Source organism: Schistocerca nitens, chromosome 1 (assembly GCF_023898315.1).
Source record: "Schistocerca nitens isolate TAMUIC-IGC-003100 chromosome 1, iqSchNite1.1, whole genome shotgun sequence".
NCBI classification, from domain to species: Eukaryota; Metazoa; Arthropoda; class Insecta; order Orthoptera; family Acrididae; genus Schistocerca; species Schistocerca nitens.
The window spans coordinates 239,303,359-239,325,054 of NC_064614.1; the positions used below are offsets into that span (position 1 = coordinate 239,303,359).

A 21,696-nucleotide genomic window follows, 5' to 3' on the forward strand; every position below is an offset into this window, starting at 1 on the left:
TGAAAGTGATCGTTATATATGATCGAAACTACACATCGGTCTTACAACTTAAAATGCTCAGCTTCTGCAATCAGACTGGATGACTGCTTTCATAAGGCTTCTGTAGTGTTCTGCCTCGTCATGGTCATATCCTAACTTTCAATCTTTCTCTAATGTATTTGTCGTCAATGGGCGTAAAACGCTATTCTTCCTTCGATGACATTCATGACGGTTGGATGGAAACAACTTGACTTCAGTATTTTTTCAGCGTAAAAGGTGAGATAAACTTTGTTTGTACATTTTCGTCATTAGCAGGCCATTAGATATTAAGTCTTACGCTGTTCAATCGGACCGTTTCTCATTAGGTGTAAATGGTTGTCGTACTGGGAAATCACTATTGACCTTTGAAAACATGTCGTATCAAAGTGACTTAGTATGCCCGTAGTGATATGTCAGAGTGACCAGCTAACTTCAGATGGCACATCAGTAGTAACGAGAATACTACGATCTCTATGATTTTGGCCACTGGATACTTATCGCATTTGTGGCGTTACATACATACACACTGAGTGAAAAACGATATAAATAGATTGTGCGAGCAATTAGTATTTCAACATGAGCACCACGTCATATGAATTTCATGTAGGCTGCAAACGCAACGCATGGCCAGATAAGTGGGATTCATTTAAAAGAAGATAGCAGTGTACCATACTGTGATTGGTTTTAATAATCATTTTCTTCTCTTTATCAATTTCATGAGATGATTCAAACTTCGTGTTTGATTTTCTTTTTAATGATTACGCTTAACACACGCTTCACTGTATGTTCAATGCAATCCTTAATCATACTGACATAATAAGTATCGCAGGAGGTAGCTTCCTCGAATTACTGTCATCAAACATGATACGAGAATCATGTTCAAGTTCTTTTATTGTTCTTCAAACATAAAAACCTTCTGACGTTACTGAGATTTTTCAGTAGAAGTAGAAGTTCGAATTAGACCAATTCAGGTTACTAGTTTCACCCAAAACCGATTTCAGTCATTTAAAATATAGATAAAAGTACATCGATAACTCTCGATATATTTTGCCTTCACACAGTTCGATTTCAGAGCTGTCATCCTTTAATCAAATCCTATAATCAAAGTTAGTTATTGATATATATACCTGTGAAACTCTATGTTTATTTTGGCATTTTCGTAGTGATTTTGTTTTCGTACATTTTAGCTGTACTACCTTCATGTCAGTCAGGTGCAATCAACATAGTATAAACTTTATTTCAATATTGCTTGAAATTCGCGTTCATCTCAGTTTAAAATTTTGTGAACGATATGAACTTTAAAATTAAAGGTGTGGTCCAGAGCAAGCTTTGAACCTGGGACTTTGCATTTTTCGAGCAGTTGCTCTACTCATTGAGCTAGACAAGCATGAGACAGGACTAGCCCTCAGAGCTCCATTTCCAGCAGTAGCTGAATAGTTAGCGTGCGCCGCGCAGGATTAGCCGAGCGGTCTAGCGCACTGAGGTCATGGACTGTGCGGCTGGTCCCGGCGGAGGTTCGAGTCCTCCCTCGGGCATGGGTGTGTGTGTGTGTTTGTCCGTAGGATAATTTCGGTTAAGGTAGTATGTAAGCTTAGTGACTGATGACCTTATCAGTTAAGTCCCATAAGATTTCACACACATTTGAACATTTGGTTAGCGTGCCCGAAAGTTCAGCATGGCTGGCAGTCATGTGAAGTACTCGTCTTCGATTTCCAGTAATACCAGGCATTTTTCCTGGGTGGGAAGTGTGGGACAGGATAAATTCAATCTCGTGATTAAATTTGAGGATCTACTTGATCGAGTAGTAGCGGTTCAATGTCTGCTAACCCGATAACAGTCGAGAGAGCAGTGTGTTTGTCCCACGCCTTTCCACACCGCATCTCCATGTGGCAATTGGTTGAGGATTAAGCGGTGGTCGGTCGTACCCGACTACGCGATTCTATCGCTAGAACAGCGGAATTTTCCTCTCCTTTTTTGTCGTAAGTTTCAAACTTCATAGGAATTCTGCTGCATACGTGGAAGAAAGGCTATTGCAGAGAAACGACTTAGCTACAGCCTAGGGGAAGCTGTGATGAGGCGTCGTGAGTCATGCTTGAATAGCCTAGTCCATAAAGCACTTGCCAGTGTAAGGCAAAGACCCTAGGTTTGAATGCTAGTTCAGCACGCAATATGCAACGATGTTCCACATCAGTGAAAGTAAAGGGTAGTTTGAGTTAAAGTAAAATTAAAACTACGATAATTTAAATTAGAGTATGTTGCTGTTGTCGTGGTGTTCAGTCCTGACACTGGTTTGATGCAGCTCTCCATGCTGCTCTATCCTGTGCAAGCTTCTTCATCTCCCAGTACTTACAGCAACCTACATCTTTCTGAATCTGCTTAATGTATTCATCTCTTGGTCTCCCTCTACGATTTTTACCCTCCACGCTGCCCTCCAATGCTAAATTTGTGATCCCTTGCTGCCTCAGAACATGTCCTACCAACCGATCCCTTCTTCTAGTCAAGTAGTGCCACAGACTCCTCTTCTCCCCAATTCTATTCAATACCTCCTCATTAGTTATGTGATCTACCCATCTAATCTTCAGCATTCTTCTGTAGCACCACATTTCGAAAGCTTCTGTTCTCTTCTTGTCCAAACTATTTATCGTCCATGTTTCACTTCCATACATGGCTACACTCCATACAAATATTTTCAGAAACGACTTCCTGAGACTTAAATCTATACTCGATGTTAACAAATTTCTCTTCTTCAGAAACGCTTTCCTTGCCATAACCAGTCTACATTTTATATCCTCTCTACTTCTACCAGCATCAGTTATTTTGCTCCCCAAATAGCAAAACTCCTTTACTACTTTAAGTGTCTCATTTCCTAACCCAATTCCCTCAGCATCACCCAACTTAATTCGACTACATTCCATTATCCTCGTTTTGCTTTTGTTGATGTTCATCTTATATCCTCCTTTCAAGACACTATCCATTCCGTTCAACTGCTCTTCCAAGTCCTTTGCTGTCTCTGACAGAATTACAATGTCATCGGCGAAACTCAAAATTTTTATTTCTTCTGCATGGATTTTAATACCTACTCTGAATTTTTCTTTTGTTTCCTTTACTACTTGCTCAATATACATATTGAATAACATTGGGGATAGGCTACAACCCTGTCTCACTCCCTTCCCAACCACTGCTTCCCTTTCATGCCCCTCGACTCTTATAACTGCCATCTGGTTTCTGTACAAATTGTAAATAGCCTATCGCTCCCTGTATTTTACCACTGCCAACTTTAGAATTTGAAAGAGAGTATTCCAGTCAACATTGTCAAAAGCTTTCTCTAAGTCTAGAGATGCTAGAAATGTAGGTTTGTCTTTCCTTAATCTTTCTTCTAAACGACTTAGAGTATGAATGCTATAATTAGGACATGTGTCTTGGTTGTTGTCAAAACAAGCCACAATTACAACATCCTCAGCTGAAGGTAGGCAGTAACAGGCGGTGAGTGATCTGACAGCAGTAGATGGTGCAGCACACGCCGAACGGTGGAGACAGGAGAGGAACTTTGTGGGCTAGCGGGACGGACCAGTTGTCGCTCGGCGTCCCAGTAGCCCTGCAGCAGCGCCCCCACCGACGTCGCCTTGACGCGCTCGGCGCCACCGAACAGGCAGGAGCACAGCACCAGCTGCTTCACGTGGCACACCACCGGCACGTTCTGCATGTCGCGCAGCTGCAGCAGGTCTGCGGGCACCAAAGTGACGTACAGTCGTGAAAGTGGACCGGCTACACCACCGCGCGTAGGCTGTCAACAGTCGCAGTGAATCACACACCTCTACTACCGCTTTGTACTAGCAGTAAAATGATTAAATATGAAAGCCTTAGATACACTGGTACAATGAAACATTATGACAACTTGCTTAACACTGAATGTATCAAATGAATTCGCAATTGCGAATAAGGACTACCACCAGTTGTATAATGGAATGACAATAATGAAACTTTGTGCTGGACCTGGACTACAACCCGGATTACCCTCTTGTCGCGAGCGGTCGCTTTACCATGCATGCATGTCCGATGCGTCGTAATCAGCTCAACACAGGCACTACAAATCGTATTTATCTGCCGATACCTGGCAAGCGAATTTCAAGTACAACGTTTGACTTGTACGGGAATATACATGATGGATGTAGCAGTTCTGGTCATAGACGCTTGGTTCACGACTTATGGAAGTTTGGGTCTGGCCTTGAGTCGTGTATGGATAGTCAGATGGTATGGCGACCGCTCGCGCTAAGCGGAAAATCCAGTTTCGAGCCCCGGTCCGGCACAACTGTTCATTGTCGTCATTCCATTCTACAGCTGAAGGTACTTCTTATTCGCAATTGAGAATTCATTTGATGTGTTTCGAAACGGCTGTGCCTGTTCCTTTGGGCATGCATGCATGTCCAAACGAACTTTGCGTTGTATGAATAACACAGGCACTGCAATATCGTGCTTAACAGTGTGTTGTTCCGCATTTGTACTACAATACAGCAGGGGTTCTGCATTGCACAGATTCGACAAGATCTTCGTGGTCTTCTAGAGATGTGTGGTACCAGAATTCGTTACATGTGCCACGCAATTACGGCAAAATACTGGCCGGAGGTTTCTGACCGCCGAGCTGGCGTCTGATAGCGTCCGAGACGTGTTCTGTTGTTCAGATCAAGCTATTTTCGTGGCCAGGAGGCCTGAGAGACTTCATCATGTGTGAGTTCACTACCCTTCTATTCAAACCACTGTAGCAAATGTATGGCACTGTGAAATGGGCTATTGTCCTACTGGAAGATGCCACCGGCGTCGGGGTAGATGACGAGCATAAAGGGACGGAGGCAGCCTACAGCTGTCATCATGGTGACTTCGATTAGTATCAAAGGTCCCATGGAAGCCTTGGTGAATGTTCTGCATAACAAAATATAGCCCCTCCCCCCTATCTCCGCCCCACCCTTTCCATGACTAAGTGCGGCTCATGTTTAGAGCAGCGGTTTGCTCGGATTAGAGTGTATCCAGAGACTACAATCGCTCTGGAGTAACGAGAAATGGAACTCATCCGACCAAGCAACACTTTCCATTAAACCATGGTCCAGATGTCATGATTTCGAGTGCACTGCAGTCAGAAACGACGATGTCGTTCTGTCAAAATGGGACACGTAGGTACCGTATGCTGCACTGCTTTCAATAACTTGTACTGAATGGTACTTTCGGAAACAGTCGTGCTTGCAACAGCTTTGCATTCTGGCGTCAGATCTGCCACTAATCACCACCTAATCTGTTTTACAGATGGCACAAGCCTCCGACCTCTAAGTTTTGTAATGAGACGTGGACATCCAACATCTCGTCACCTACTCGTGGTTTCATCGTTCTTCAGGTACTCTGGATATATTTTCTCGATAGTAGCACAGGGATAGCCAGACAGCTTCGCCGTGTCCCACATGCTTGTTTCCAGGCCCTGAGCTATAAAAATTTGGACTTTGTCTCTTATATCAGTGTATTTTCCATTTTACGGCGTGTATTGCTACAAAGATTCCCCATTCGTCTTGGCTTTGCTTTTATACCGGGTTAACCACAAGTACCTCCGGTGACACAAGTACCTCCGTAGTTTCAGAGGATGACTGCGTGAAAACTACTATGAGGCATACAGGACATAGACGCTTATAAGTGGGCATAGTATCTCTGCATGTTTTAACTCACTATCGTCAAAAACAATAGAATCGATTGTGAAAGACGGATTAATGAATTACCTGAAAAAAGCACCCTTTCAAGTGAATCACAGCTTTGTTTCCGAAATGGTAGCCATAGTGGAGTTAAAAAAAAGTGGTACTTGATGCTCTTGACAAAGATGAGTGTATCACAGGCATACTTTGAGCACTAAGGCTTTTGATATTGTTGTCCAGAAAATTCTATTACATAACCTAGAAATATTAGGAATAAAAGGGAAGCTAATGACTGGTTCCGATCGTACCTAGCAAACAGGGTACAAAGAGCAGAGATAGCAACTACCTCAAGGTAGCACATTAGGAACAGTACTGTTCCTAATACTACGACTTTCCCAGTAGTGTCAGTCATGGGGGAAAATTATCTCCACTGATAACGGCAAATCATAGTCACTGATAAAACAACATAACCACTTTCAGAAAAAGCATATGAAATCCTGAAAGAAGTTTACAACTGGTCTATAAGCAGTAAAATGACACTGAACATTATGATGAATTTGAAGAGGGAAAATTTCACTTTTAAATAGTACATGATACATCTCTAGTCTGTGTAAGAAATGCAAAATTTCTGAGAACGAATGTTGATTCTCAGTTGAAACGGTGTGAACACACAAAGACACCTGTAGATAGAATGTCATCAGGATATTATGCCCTTAGAGTCACTAGTGCGTAACGGCCACTGTCTTTTAGTTACAATTCATATGTACTCTCAGTGCTTAGCTATGGCATTCTCATCCGGGGAGCAAATGCACAAAACATGACTTTTTCGAATTCCAGAAAGCGGCCTTACGAACATTAACCGAAAATAGTACTGGAGCTCACTGTAAGGATCGGTTCACAGCACTGGGGATTTTAACTGCACCGTGTGAGAATATTTACCAGTCAGCTGTACACATGAAAAATAGCATTAATAATTACTACAGAAAGAACTATGTACGTGACTATGAAACAAGATCTGGTACGAAGTTAATTTTATCCTGAAAGAACAAGACATAAAACAAAATTTTAAATCAAGAATAAAATTGTACAATTATTGCCAAAAGGAGATTAAAGAAATTCTTAAAGCAAACTTAGTTAAAAATTCCGTTAAAAAGTACCTGTTAAGCAATAACTTCTATAAATTGAAGGATTACTTAGATAACACAGAGTATGGATTTGGGAAAAAATGTAACACAAATAAATAATAATAACGTTATGATACTTATTGCCACATAAAGTATTTCATTTATTCTACATAATGCATGGATTACGTGCTAGCAAATGATGCATTTCTGCTGTTACCTTTTTGAAGTTAAAAAAACTGAAGAGAAATATTTTCGGACAAAATGTTTTATTGTTTTTAAAAGTCATTTCTTCTTTTGCTTGGGCATTTATTCCGCAGTGTTAGCATGGTCACAATCGGATTTGGCATGGTTAGTTTGCAGTGGTGCCGCCATCTCGTACCCCCCCCCCCCCCCTCCTCTAGTGTCAATCATGAAATAGTGCGAACGTGTTTCAAAAGTCTGCGAGTCGTGTAACTGAGGCGAGACATGGGGACGAACCCGGTAATCACCTAGTAGGATCTGGAAAACAGCCTAAAACCGCATCCAGGCTGGCCAGCACACCGGCCCTCGTCGTTAATCCGCCGGACGCGCCTACTCGTGTCCAGGAAGCAGAGCATTAGCGCTCTCGGCTAACCTGGCGGGTTTTATTGTTTTAAAAAATATTCGACATTTAAATTTCACTCTCCCAACAGTTAAAACCAATTCCAGAAACATTACATGGGTTTTTAACGATTCAGCAGCTCCTTGAGACGATTCAAATCGGTGTATACACGTTTTATGTTTGACATGAGGAAACAAAGATAAATCCTTAGGCAATAAGTCAGATGTTTATGGGCAATGAGAAATGAATTCCTTGTTTTTTTCGTCAGTTAATAATTGGCGTGCCATGTGACAGCTGGCAAAAACAGGCTAGGAGATCTGCCTGCCGGAGACTGATCTCTGATCGGTCTTCCGCCGCAAAGTTTTCGCGGTCTGAGATAATGAATGGCGTACTCTCAGTACCCCAAACGAACTCCGTGTTATCAAGGAGACAAGGAATGTGTGGCGGTCATCCATGCGGGCCACTCACAGGGACTCTATTCTCCTTTGCCGGCTCCGCATCGACCATACTTAGTTAACACATGGTCACCTCCTCCGTCGCGAGGACCCACGTCGGCGTCGCTGTGGCTCCCGTATTACTGTCGTCCACCTGTTGTTGTACTGCCCAATTTTAGCCGCTCTGCGGCGGATTTTTAACCTTCCCAACACCCTAACTACGGTGTTGGGGGACAATGCCTCAATGGCCGATTTGGTTTTACGTTTTATTCGTGAGGAGGGTTTTTATCGAACCGTCTAAGGATGGGCGTCTGGCCTTCTCTCCCAGGCCTCCACCCTCCCTCCCTTTTATCTCTTCGTCACTCTTTCTTTGCTTTTTGTTTTCCTTGGTGCTCGTCTTTTCCCTATGTGTGATCTTCTCGCCTTGTCGATTAGGGTGACGATTTTAGTGTGTTGCAGGGTGACTGGCTCATTCTTTTTTATCCTTGTGATTAGCCAGCCCAAGCCATCTGCTATATGATTTTAATACCTTTCTCTGCCTTTCCTTTTAATGTACCTTTCCCCATTTGGTTCCCTTCTTTCATCGCATGAAGAATGACGCGACGTTTTCAGTTTTTTTTTCGTAGTTTAATCGGTGACTTGCGGCAAATAAATAGCTATATAAAATTTGAGCCGTAATAAAGTTAGCTTTGAAAAGCACGCCGCAGCGTGTAGCGTGAAGCAGTCGCCCTCCGTTTTCTGGCGGTGGCGCCTTTGTCGCAATTGAAGGCTTCTGTGTCTCCCTCTAGCGGGAAAGGGGAAAAGTGGGCGGTTCGAGTGGGTTTCGTGACTGGCTGTACGGGCTCTCGTGGAGAGTTGGCGGTCGGCTCATCAAGAGGCGACTTCTCTGCGGGTGCTAGAGGGACAGCACGCAGACCGCGGCATCAGCTTAAGCGACGCGAGCAGCGGCTCCGTGGTATAGGGCGTTAACTGCTCGTCGCGAAAGGAATCTTTCTGAGCGAGGATCTGCAGAGGCCCTAATCTGCAGTTCGGCCGTATGCTGTCGACCGGCGAGTAGGTTCTGAAACTCGGCGCTCCTTCCTGCTTCCGTTGAAACTGCTGGCAGCAGGCGGCTCGGCAGAGCATTTGGAGGTGCTGTGTTGGTTCAGTCCTGGGAGTCGTAACGCACCGGAAGTTGAGTCACACACACAAAGAAAGAAAATATGTTATGTGGACATGTGTTCGGAAACGCTTAACAGATTTTATGAAGTTTAATGGAATTCAATTTACTTATTCTTGTTAATTATACTAGCCGTATTTTTGAGGGTTTCCCGCCATTCATTCTCGCCTGCCCACCTGCGGGAAGGTGGTAATATTAGAAAGGGTGGTCCGTTTGTCCCCTTTTGAGGACGAAAGGGGGGGGGGGGAGTCAGAGTAAATCTGTGGTTCGGATTGCTTCTTTCATCTCCCAGCTTACCTACGGGTTTATTCGACTGTTAGCCTCTGACATGTCTGTGAAAGTCTATGGCACCAATGACTGTACTGTTTAAAATGCAAGGCACTAAGACGTGATTCATTCTCTCGCCTGCCATAACTAGTATTACTAGACTCACGTGTAAAAGGTACTCTAAGAAAGAAGAAAAATTCCTTTTGCCTCGTGGTAGGGACCAGTCAATTGCATAACGAATTCCTGCTCATCTAGAAGCTGTAACCTACGTAAATTGGTGTTTATGTATATTTGGCTATAATCAAGCAAGGTTAATGTACGCCGTAGTGGATTTTTTTATATTGTTTGTAGTGAACAAAAAATGTTGTGTGTTTTTCCAATTCAATACCTTTTAAGGCTTTTAGTCAACGTGCTTATGTGTTTTATACATGTAATTGGTTATTAGTGTGTTTTCTTGCCATGCAAAAATTTGCCATTTCATTAGGGTAGAAATTGTTGCCTTGAAAGGAGAATGTTGTAAAAGTTCGCAAGTCCTACCTGGCGAGCGTGTGTGTTTGCCGTAAGTTAACTAGCAGAAATTTGTAAAATTTGTTTTTTTATATATTTTGAAATGGTAATGTTATTAACTGTGAATGTCCCCCCGTGTGGATGACTCATGCGTTTTGGTTTTTCTGTTTTGAGAACTTTTGTAAACAGGATTGTCTTTATATGTTGCAGACAAGTTAGATTCTGCGCCATTTAATGAATGGAGTGAAATTCACCTGTAATTTAGCTAAGCGTGAAAACATTATACAGCGTCGCGTTCTATACGTTAAATTGCTGGCCTGTACTTGCCTTTTACTGGCGTGAAATTTTGTACAATTTAATAATTTAACAGTCCTCTCCTATCGTAAATTGTGACTTATTTGTTAAATGATTGGTTTGTTTTGTTTTTTAAATATCGTAAAGTCTTGCACCAAATTTGAATAAAGAGTGTTACTGGAAATTGTGTGTAATTTCACAAGTTATTCCTGGGCACCCACTTCCAACTTAAATTTTGTGTACTGATTGAGATTAATAACCCTTGGTGAACCAGTAGTAATTTTACGGTTCGCAATTCAGTAATAATCGCTCTTCGATCCTCTAAAGTACGCTGATCCTACTCGCGTGTCTGCCAACGGACAGCCTTGTGCCCACAGGCTCTGATGGGCAGGGATGAGGAAACACCAAACACGAGCAGTGTGTCAGGTGGCACTAGCCAACGGCGTCCTACTGCACAGAGCCAGAGCACGCTGCAGGGGCAGCCAATTACCTCGTGCGTGCGCATAGGCCGTGCAACTGAGCTGCTTGGCAGGTAGCACCTACTAGCGGCGCCAGCCTAAGGGCGAGCTGATGGTCGCCCAGGACTGCCTATGCCCTGCGAGGCAGCGTTGTAACAGCCTGCAGTAGAGCAATGGTTGCGACATGCACACTGTAACTAAAGAAACAAGCAATCATTTTCCTGAATTGCTTCTCAGATTACCTTAGTAGGTTTGAGTCCGTAAGAATATACAGGGTGTTACAAAAAGGTACGGCCAAACTTTCAGGAAACATTCCTCACACACAAAGAAAGAAAATATGTTATGTGGACATGTGTTCGGAAACGCTTACTTTCCATGTTAGAGCTCATTTTATTACTTCTCTTCAAATCACATTAATCATGGAATGGAAACACACAGCAACAGAACGTACCAGCGTGACTTCAAACACTTTGTTACAGGAAATGTTCAAGATGTCCTCCGTTAGCAAGGATACATGCATCCACCCTCCGTCGCATGAAATCCCTGAGGCGCTGATGCAGCCCTGGAGAATGGCGTATTGTATCACAGCCGTCCACAATACGAGCACGAAGAGTCTGTACATTTGGTACCGAGGTTGCGTAGACAAGAGCTTTCAAATGCCCCCATAAATGAAAGTCAAGAGGGTTGAGGTCAGGAGAGCGTGGAGGCCATGGAATTGGTCCGCCTCTACCAATCCATCGGTCACCGAATCTGTTGATGAGAAGCGTACGAACACTTCGACTGAAATGTGCAGGAGCTCCATCTTGCATGAACCACATGTTGTGTCGTACTTGTAAAGGCACATGTTCTAGCAGCACAGGTAGAGTATCCCGTATGAAATCATGATAACGTGCTCCATTGAGCGTAGGTGGAAGAACATGGAGCCCAATCAAGACATCACCAACATTGCCTGCCCAAACGTTCACAGAAAATCTGTGTTGATGACGTGATTGCACAATTGCGTGCGGGTTCCCGTCAGCCCACACATGTTGATTGTGAAAATTTACAATTTGATCACGTTGGAATGAAGCCTCATCCGTAAAAAGAACATTTGCACTGAAATGAGGATTGACACTTTGTTGGATGAACCATTCGCAGAAGTGTACCCGTGGAGGCCAATCAGCTGCTGTTAGTGCCTGCACACGCTGTACATGGTACGGAAACAACTGTTTCTCCCGTAGTACTCTCCATACAATGACGTGGTCAACGTTACCTTGTACAACAGCAACTTCTCTGATGCTGACATTAGGGTTATCGTCAACTGCACGAAGAATTGCCTCGTCCATTGCAGGTGTCCTCGTCGTTCTAGGTCTTCCTCAGTCGCGAGTCATAGGCTGGAATGTTCCGTGCTCTCTAGGACGCCGATCAATTGCTTCGAACGTCTTCCTGTCGGGAAATCTGTCTCGATACAAACGCACCGCGCCACTGCTATTGCCCCGTGCTAATCCATACATCAAATGGGCATCTGCCAACTCCGCATTTGTAAACATTGCACTGACTGCAAAACCACGTTCGTGATGAACACTAGTCTTTGGATGCTACGCACTGATGTGCTTGATGCTAGTACTGTAGCGAATTGAGTCGCATGTCAACACAAGCACCGAAGTCAACATTACCTTCCTTCAATTGAGCCAACTGGCGGTGAATCGAGGAAGTACAGTACATTCTGACGAAACTAAAATGAGCTCTAACATGGAAATTAAGCGTTTCCGGACACATGTCCAAATAACATCTGTTATTCATTTGTGTGTGAGGAATGTTTGCTGAAAGTTTGGCCGTACCTTTTTGTAACATCCTGTATGAAAGTTTGGTACCCTCCTAGCACGTTGTCTACACATTTTCAGTTTTCTCGGTCAAATTTTTTGAGCATTTCCTTACACCAGTCGAAACAAACTGTATATTGAGCTTCAGCCAAATTGTACAGAGCCTGTCGGGTATAAGGGCAGATATTTTCATATATGGTACCTTAATATGTACATACACCAGTGTGTTGGTTGTTTCTTATCTGCGTCGCACAGTGTTTCCACAAACATGTCACAAACTTTACAAACTGATGTCTTCTGCACGGTCGTAACTGCACCGTTAAGTAAACTGCGCCTGTCCGTGTAGATTAACTGTTCTGCGTCCATGTGTCTGCGCTTCAACACCTGACTTGCTGGCCAGGGGAACGTAAGTATTAATGGCTTGCTCTTGCCATATAGAGGGTGCTCCATTGATCGTGACCGGGCCAAATATCTCACAAAATAGGCGTCAAACGAAAAAAGTACAAAGAACGAAACTCGTCTAGCTTGAAGGGGGAAACAAGATGGCGCTATGGTTGGCCAGCAAGATAGCATTGCCATAGGTCAATCGGATATCGACTGCGTTTTTTTTAATAGGAACCCCCATTTTTATTATATATTCGTGTAGTACGTGAAGAAATATGAATGTTTTAGTTGGACCACTTTTGTCGCTTTGTGATAGATGGCGCTGTAATAGTCACAAATATATGGCTCACAATTTTAGACGAACATTTGGTAACAGGAAGGTTTTTTAAATTAAAATACAGAACGTAGGTACGTTTGAACATTTTATTTCGGTTGCTCCAATGTGATACATGTACCTTTGTGAATTTATCATTTCTGAGAACGCATGCTGTTACAGAGTGATTACCTGTAAATACCACATCAATGCAATAAATGCTCAAAATGATGTCCGTCAACCTCAATGCATTTGGCAATACGTGTAACGACATTTCTCTCAACAACGAGTAGTTAGCCTTCCGTAATGTTCGCACATGCATTGACAATGCGTTGTCAGAAGTTGTCGGTGGATCACGATAGCAAATATCCTTCAACTTTCCCCACAGAAATAAATCCGGGAAGGTCAGATCTGCTGAAAATGTGTATGGTGCTTCGACGACCAATCCACCTGTCATGAAATATGCCATTCAATACCGCTTCAACGGCACGCGAGCTATGTGCCGGACATCCATCGTGTTGGAAGTACATCGCCATTCTGTCACGCAGTGAAACATCTTGTAGTAACATCGGTAGAACATTACGTAGGAAATCAGCATACAGTGCACCATTTAGATTGCCATCGATAAAATGGGGGCCAATTATCCTTCCTCCCATAATGCCGCACCATACATTAACCCGCCAAGGTCGCTGATGTTCCACTTGTCGCAGCCAACGTGGATTTTCCGTTGCCCAATAGTGCATATTATGCCGGTTTCAGTTACCGCTGTTGGTGAATGAATGACGCTTCGTCGCTAAATATAACGTGTGAAAAAATCTGTCATCGTCCCGTAATTTCTCTTGTGCCCAGTGGCAGAACTGTAAACGTCGTTCAAGGCGTCGCCATTCAATTCCTGGTGCATAGAAATATGGTACAGGTGCAATCGATGTTGCCCGCCGGGGTGGCCGAGCGATTCTAGGCGCTACAGTCTGGAACCGCGAGACTGCTACGGTCGCAGATTCGAATCCTGCCTCGAGCATGGATGTGCATGATGTCCTTAGGTTGGTTAGGTTTAAATAGTTCTAAGTTCTAGTGGACTGATGACCTCAGAAGTTAAGTCCCATAGTGCCCAGAGCCATTTGAACTATTTTGCAATCGATGTTTATGCAGCATTCTCAACACCGACGTTTTTGAGATTCCCGATTCTCGCGCAATTTGTCTGCTACTGATGTGCGGATTAGCCGCGACAGCAGCTAAAACACCTACCTGGGCATCATCATTTGTTGCAGCTCGTGGTTGACGTTTCACATGTGGCTGAACAGTTCCTGTTTCCTTAAATAACGTAACTATCTGGCGAACGGTCCGGACACTTCGATGATGTCATCCAGGATACCGAGCAGCACAGATAGCATACGCCCGTTGGGCATTTTGATCACAATAGCCATACATCAACACGATATCGACCTTTTCCGCAATTGGTAAACGGTCCATTTTAACACGGGTAATGTCTCACGAAGCATATACCGTCCGCACTGGCGGAGTGTTACGTGATACCACGTACTTATACCTTTGCGACTATTACAGCGCCGTCTATCACAAAGCGAAAATTGTGGTCCAACTAAAACATTAATATTTCTTTACGTACTACACGAATATGTAATAAAAAATGGGGTTTCCTATTTTTAAAAGAACGCAGTTGATATCCATTTGACCTATGGCAGTGCCATCTAGTGGGCCAAACATAGCGCCATCTGGTTTCCCCCCTCAAGCTAGACGAGTTTCGTTCTTTGTAGTTTTTTTCGTTTGATGCTTATTTCGTGAGATATGTGGCCCGGTCACTATCAATTGACGACCCTGTATACTTGGAGGCACTACCCAACCTAAGAACATGGGATTTGTCATATTTATATTTACTAATCTGAAAATGAAATACACACTGCTGTAATGTTGTTTAGGGCACTCTGCTCAGTCAACAATAAAAATGTCTGCACTTATACCCAGTACTCCTTGTATCTTTCACACAGATGAATGCCCATGCAGAATCGAATCTACTGAAGTTTTCCTCCTCAAGTCACGTTGGGCACAGTACTGGCAGTTCTTATTATGTTTGTTACAAATATATAAATACATTTTTTCCAACTTCTCTAAATTCGTTCAGTCGCAAGCGATCACACAGGCTAACAAGTGTGTGGAATGCAGTGACTGAGGCGCTTACTGGGGATGTGTATGATGTTGACGAGGGTGCGCGGCAGGTGGCGCTTGAGGTGGAGCAGGGCCGCCTCCAGCTGCTGCCGGTGCCCGTCGGCCGAGTCCTTGCCGTCGTCCACGTGGCAGTACTCGTTGCACAGGTCGTTGCCACCGATCAGGATGTTCACAAGCTGCCAAAGAGCGAAACATATCTTCCAAACCCAGACATAGCGACAGTTTACAAGTGACAACAATCGTTTAACACAGAATATGTTCCAGCAGTTCAGGCCTCATGTCCTGACATCTTCAACTTTTGTAGTCCTGTCTTCCACAGTTGCGTCTAATATTACGGTATATTGATAATTTTTACTTATGGTCCGTCTGACAGCAACTGAATAAAACACAATTTTAGTGCCATACGTGTTTCGCCTTTATTTCCTGCAAGGCATCATCAGTGGCCTGGAATATGTAAAATGTTTGCTATTTAATTTACATTTTTGTCACTGTACCTATAAGTTGTAAACAATTCTGGTGGTTGGTATTTCCTATTAAGTAGTAATGTTTTGAACTGTACTTACAGATTGCGTGGACAATTTCTTACATAATACGCTCCTGTTGCATTTTTGGCGTTGTTCTTCTTCTTATGAATGCCAATTTGCGTTTTTTTCCCCACATTCCACAGCACAGCACACTCAGGTTATATTGCCATTATTTGGTCGTCATTATTCCGTGAGCGGGAATGGGACCACATGCTTGCGTGTAGTAAAATGGAAGCTCATAGGTCGCTGCCACTTCGTTGAACGGGAGCTTTCATTTGACTGTACTATAAATTCCAAGTTGCTACCCTCTCCTGATGCATAAAGTAGTTTTGCTGTAATCAAAACAGTAAGTTGAGAACGTGATGTTTCGATTGCTTGTCGTTAATATGAATCTAATAGTTGTAGGTTTGAGTACCCACGTGGGTCCATCATGTGTTCAATTATCATATAACAGCTCATCCATCTACTTATTACAAATTTATACATACGGCAGACATCTTATTACATGTTGCGGGCTAGCCTCAAGACCCATGAACATTCTGATGTATCGACAGTCACATACTGACTTGTGGTCATGTGACATTAGCAATACGTAGTTCTTCTTTCCATGCTGTCATGTTAAAGGTGCTGATAACGTAGGTCAACTGGTACTGTTCAGCGATTGCTGTTTATCAGATCTAGTGCAAGGTAATCTCTCACACGGTCTTGATCTAATGTATAAATGATATTTATAAATTAAATTTTTGCTCTGATGTTGTACTTCAAGTCAACAGTTATAAAACTTGGGAGATATCCTCATTGCACAGTTGGATGCTATAATCAAAAAGCTAAAACATGTTCACTTTCGGAGCAATCTTTAAGGAATCATTGTTCAGGTGCTCAGATACTAACTATGGAAGCACTTTTCTCTCAGTTGTGCTGTATTATGAAACGGCGTGTGTATGTCATTATTTCTAATAAATTTTAAGTGTCTTACTGCGTTTCCAAATTATGATCTGGGTTTAAGATTTATAATCTTTGCATCACGTGGTTTCAGGACTTAATTATCACTACTTATGAGTCTCGTCATTGCTTTTTATCATAACATAATTTTGCTGACCCTGCCAGAATTAATCGTTCCTATGAAGTTGCTGGCCATTTACTAGCTACAGTTTTTTTTATTTACTGTGTTTCTTATCATATCTGCCCATATTTTTCAATACTGGGTATCCTGCCATTATCTTTTGCCGCTATGATTTTTTTCCCATTACTTATAAGGAACAAATTCTTAACTGTGATGTTTATTACTGTTTTAAGTCTTTCACTGCATGGTTGTGTTACTTTTGATGAGTACGTACAACTTCACATTTACAATCATGTTTTGAAATCAAATTACTGAGTATTTACATTTTATCTGTTCTTTTAGGTATGAGATTTATATGGTTAAATGTTTTGTGTTGATGAAGTAGAAATGAAGAGAAAAAATTGCTGCAAGTTGTTTAGAAAAATAGTGAAGACCATATGTAAATATTTATTGCTGTTATACTGATGATAAAGCAACACAAAGTGGGGATTTTGTGGAATGTGGTGGACTTGGGTTGTAATTAAAATTTTGTTCAACTTTATGCTGTGAAGACTTGTCATTTATTTTTAAAATACAGGGAAGTTCAGTTTGTAATGAGTATGAGATTTCTGTTTGTTTCTCCTTCATGTACCTAGCCAGTTGTGAGGTCTCCTTTCGCAGATTGATGTTGACTAATTATAACGACATTTTTTACCTGAGGAAAATGGAATTTATTTATTCATGATTCAAGCCTTAGTAAGAGGGGCCATGTGTAGAATTGTATGGGCGTCATGCAGAATTTAGTAGTGCTGTGAGTCAGTTTCTTTGACTTGAGGTGTAGGTTTGAGAAATCCATCTTCCCCCTCCCCACCCCATGAATTTTCTGTTAAAGGAATTGAGATACAGACTCAATTGAGGAGGCATTTCCAGTTGATTAAAAGATGTTAAAAACATTGAACTTACTGCAGTTTACCTGTATTTATTTACTTGTCTGGGAGATAAGTTTTCGGGACTTTAAAATTTTTTGTAAGCGAAACAGGATCTGCTGTTATGTGGAGGAGATAGATAGAGGCTTAAGACTATTTGGGGCTCTTGTGGATATTCACATAACACTATTGTGGAATAAATTGCAAAGTTTTTTAATATTTCATTGCTACAATAGTATTTTTTTTAATATTAAGTCATTTTCATATTTTGAATCCTTTGACTGAATTTCTGATATTGATTCTGGTCTATGGTAATGAGGAGAAATTTTGAGCAGTGATATTCCTTGTCTTAATAATTAGGCACTTTGTGAAGAATTGTTTGAGATTTCTTGGATAATTTTTTTCTGAGAATCTTTTATTGAATATACCCAGTTTGATATGTCAAACTTTGATGTGTGTCTTTGAAGCTGTTGATTGCTCCTTGGGGGTGCCATTAGTCAGTGTATGATGGAGAAGCCTACATTTAGCCAGAGTGAGACAACAAGGGTACATTTTGGGAAACACCAATAAAGAGGTGATAAATCTTAGTTGATGGAAATTTCTGATTGAGGTATTTTCCATACTGGTGCTATACCAGAATGTGCCAGTTGTTCTCACAGTGACTCAGTTAAGATGTCAGTTAATCAAGCCGGAAGTTTTTGTACCCAAAAAGTTAGTTTTGTGAATCAAAGGGCTAATATCATTATCTTGAGTGATGGAACATTTGAATCTGGTGTGGTTCTGTCAACTGAATCTACTAGTTATGGTACATCAGTAGGAGCCTCTGCAATCTCTGGAGATTATCCTGTTGAGACTGAACAGCAGAGTAACACTTCAGTTCCTACACTTACGATTCATCATTCTGCTTCATAATTTTTTGCTGCCATTCTTAAGGAAGTTAGAGACTAATACGAAAAGACTTGATGAAAAACTAGATGCAAGGAAAAAAATGAATTAGGAGCTGATGTGAAGTGACTTAATTAGAGAGTGGAGATTAGTCTGAAGATAAGCAAGGATAATAATAAGGAATTGGGTGAGAATTCGGGAGAAAAAGTACAAATTTATACAAGGGAATTAACAGAAAAATTAGAAGCTAATGTCATTACTTTGCAGAGACAGGTACATACTTCGGACAAAATATGTGAACGTTGCAGTGAAGATATTGCAAGGAAATGTAATGCTTTTACCGCACAGTTAGGGGTCAGTGGCATTCTTATGTTGATGAGAGGATTTCTAATGTTGAAAGTAAACCTGCCACTGTAGATTATGGTCAGAGTATATTTCAGGAGACTATTAATGAACATACTAAATAGCTGCAAGTAGAAGTACAAAATTTAAGGAAGAAATGTGCAAAGAATATAACAGGAATGTCAGAGTTTTGAGATGATACCTACTCAGGAAGTTGTTACTCAAATTCAAGAACAAATTTTATGTCATGCTGTATTACTACTGGGTTCATAAATGAATTTTCAGGAGTTGAAGGTTAGCTCTGAAAGTCATACATCAGAGAGTAGGGGAGAGATTAAACAAACAGTTATGAAGATTGATGATTTAGTACTACTGTTGCACAAATAGTCGTTAATCCTGAATGTTTCTCCAGGGGTGCTATACCAGTAGGTGTCGGTGTGTCTGAAAAGGTAATGTTAGGGTTTAAAGAATGTCAGATGCGAATTAGCATGAGACGAGGGGAATCAGGGTGAGAAATAGAGAGTGTCTAAGACTGAAGAAAAGTTAAGTGAAGTTTGTGTTGAATGTCACTGTTATGAAACCGGTCATGAACCTGCTGATGATGTGGATTCAGGTCATGAAGATGAATCAGATACCACGTCTCATTATCAGAAGAGAAGTGATCATTTCGTTCATGAAAATACACATCGTCAAGCCATTACAAGGGATTACTATTAAACAGTTTTAGGTTTCAGAAATACACCAAAGAATAATCATCTTCATGCTTGGTTTCAGTAGTTCGATTTTTGACTGCCTTCAACGTGGTCACTGTTCATAAGATTGAATTTGTCTGTTGTTATTTGGAAAGTGAGTCTGTTGTGCACATACATATGTTAATTGTTAGTTGTGAATCGTATGATTGGTTTAGGCACATCCTTTTGTCTGCATATTGGTCTGAGGCACCCCAAGACAGAGTCAAACATGGTATTCTGATGAGGCAAAATTTCGGTCATTATTGTTTCAGCAGTCCCGCTAGATTCTTTGAACATATGTTGCTGAAAAATCAATTTTTGTACAATCCTCATAGCACTGCTGAGTTCATTCACAGTGATCTTATGAAATTCTTTCACATTTATATCAAAATACACTTGTAGGTCGCGTTAAGGATGTTTTAGCAGTGTCCAAAGGTTACAAATAGAGTTGGAATATGACAGTAGTGGTGTAAAGAGTCATGGTAGGAATGACAATTAGTTTTATTATCGTAATCTGAGGCCGCAAAGAAGCTGGAATTATGATCCTGGATGATTTGATTCATGTCGATTGATATGGGGCATGTTATATGGAGGAATCCGGATGAGGAATCCCAATGCTGTGAAATAAATTTTTTGGATGAGGCAGATATGTTGGAATAGCAGACGTTTTAGTCATAATTGAGGAAATAGGAGAAAATATCGAGATGATCACGGAGAAAACAGAGATTCTGAAGCTCGCATTGTGTAATCCGCTCATCCATGGAACTGTCTCTGTGTGTGTGTGTGTGTGTGTGTGTGTGTGTGTGTGTGTAAAGCCCACAGCCAGGTGATAAACAACTGCTATCAGCAGTCAACTGAGGTCGTCCAGGGGTAACATCTTTGACAATTGATCAGAGTGTCCTGGGTCCTGGATTGGAACTTCAGCTTAAATTTTGAATAAAAATCCTAGCAATGGAAGGCTGAAGACTTCCGGCATGAGAAGTCTCCCTTGTTCTGCCAAAGGCCTTGTCAAAGAGGACGGAGAGGCGGATGGGGCATACTCTTTCCTTTGGGACTGCAAACTGCCCCTAAAAGGCGGAAGAATCAGTTACGATTAACAGCATGGACATGCAGAAGGCAGTGGAAACCAAGCATTAAATAAATGTATATCCAGAGGGGATCTAGCTTGCTGTCGAAAAGCATGATGATGGTTTCTGCATTGGCAAAAGATTCTGGACAAGCCTTCCATTCCAATCTCCACGAGGATATCGCTAAGGGCGGGGGAGGGGACTGACCATGAGAAAAAGATTGACTAAACAACGAAAGGGTAGGATTCTATGAGTCGAGGCGTGGAATGAAAGAAGTTTGAGCATGACAGGGAAGCCAGAAAATCTGAAAATTAAATGCTAAGGCTCAGTCTAGATATAGTAAGGGTCACTGAAGTGAAATGCAAAGAAGACAAGAATTTATGGTAAGAAGAGTATAGGGCAGAAAATGATGTAACAGCAGTAGAAAGCGTTATGAATTGGAAGGGAGGATACAGAATGAATTACTGTGAACAGTTAGGTGGTAAGTGTGTTCTCATCGGAATCGACAGCAAACCAATGATGACAACGACAGTTCAGGAATACTGTCGATGTCAAGCACAATATGAAGAGACAGGGAAAGTGTATCAGGATACCGAAAGTGTAAGTCAGTAAATAAAGGAAATGAAAATCTAACAGTCGTGGGCGATTGCAGTGAGGTTGTAGATGGAGGAGTAGAATAAAGTGCTACGGTAGACTATGAGCTTGTTTATAGGAATGGGAGAGGAGAAAGACTGACTGAGTTTCGCAGTAAGTTTCAGATAATAACAGCAAATACTCCGTTCAAGAAACACAAGTGGAGGAGTTGTAATTAGAACAGGTCGGGAGTATGGTTGCACAGAGATTCTGAAATCAGATGGTGGATTGTAAGAGGCAACCAGTTACGACTGATTAAGACTAGGCTGAAGTTTAAGAGACTAGTTAGGGGGAATCAGTGAGCAAAGAAGTGGGATATGGAAGTACTAAGGAATGAATAGATATAGTTGAAGCTC

General features: G+C 41.8%; 1 protein-coding gene across 1 annotated transcript in view; it reads right to left on the reverse strand.

Moving 5' to 3' along the window:
• The window catches only part of LOC126239201 (phospholipase B1, membrane-associated-like), a 78,335-nt gene that overhangs the window by 20,999 nt on the left and 35,640 nt on the right, over nucleotides 1-21,696 (reverse strand). Inside the window, exons 4-5 of the mRNA XM_049947847.1 lie at nucleotides 15,204-15,366; nucleotides 3,587-3,741 (exon numbers count right to left, since the gene is read on the reverse strand). Coding sequence (XP_049803804.1) covers nucleotides 3,587-3,741; nucleotides 15,204-15,366 — 318 coding nt within the window. The remainder of the gene's footprint in view (nucleotides 1-3,586; nucleotides 3,742-15,203; nucleotides 15,367-21,696) is intronic.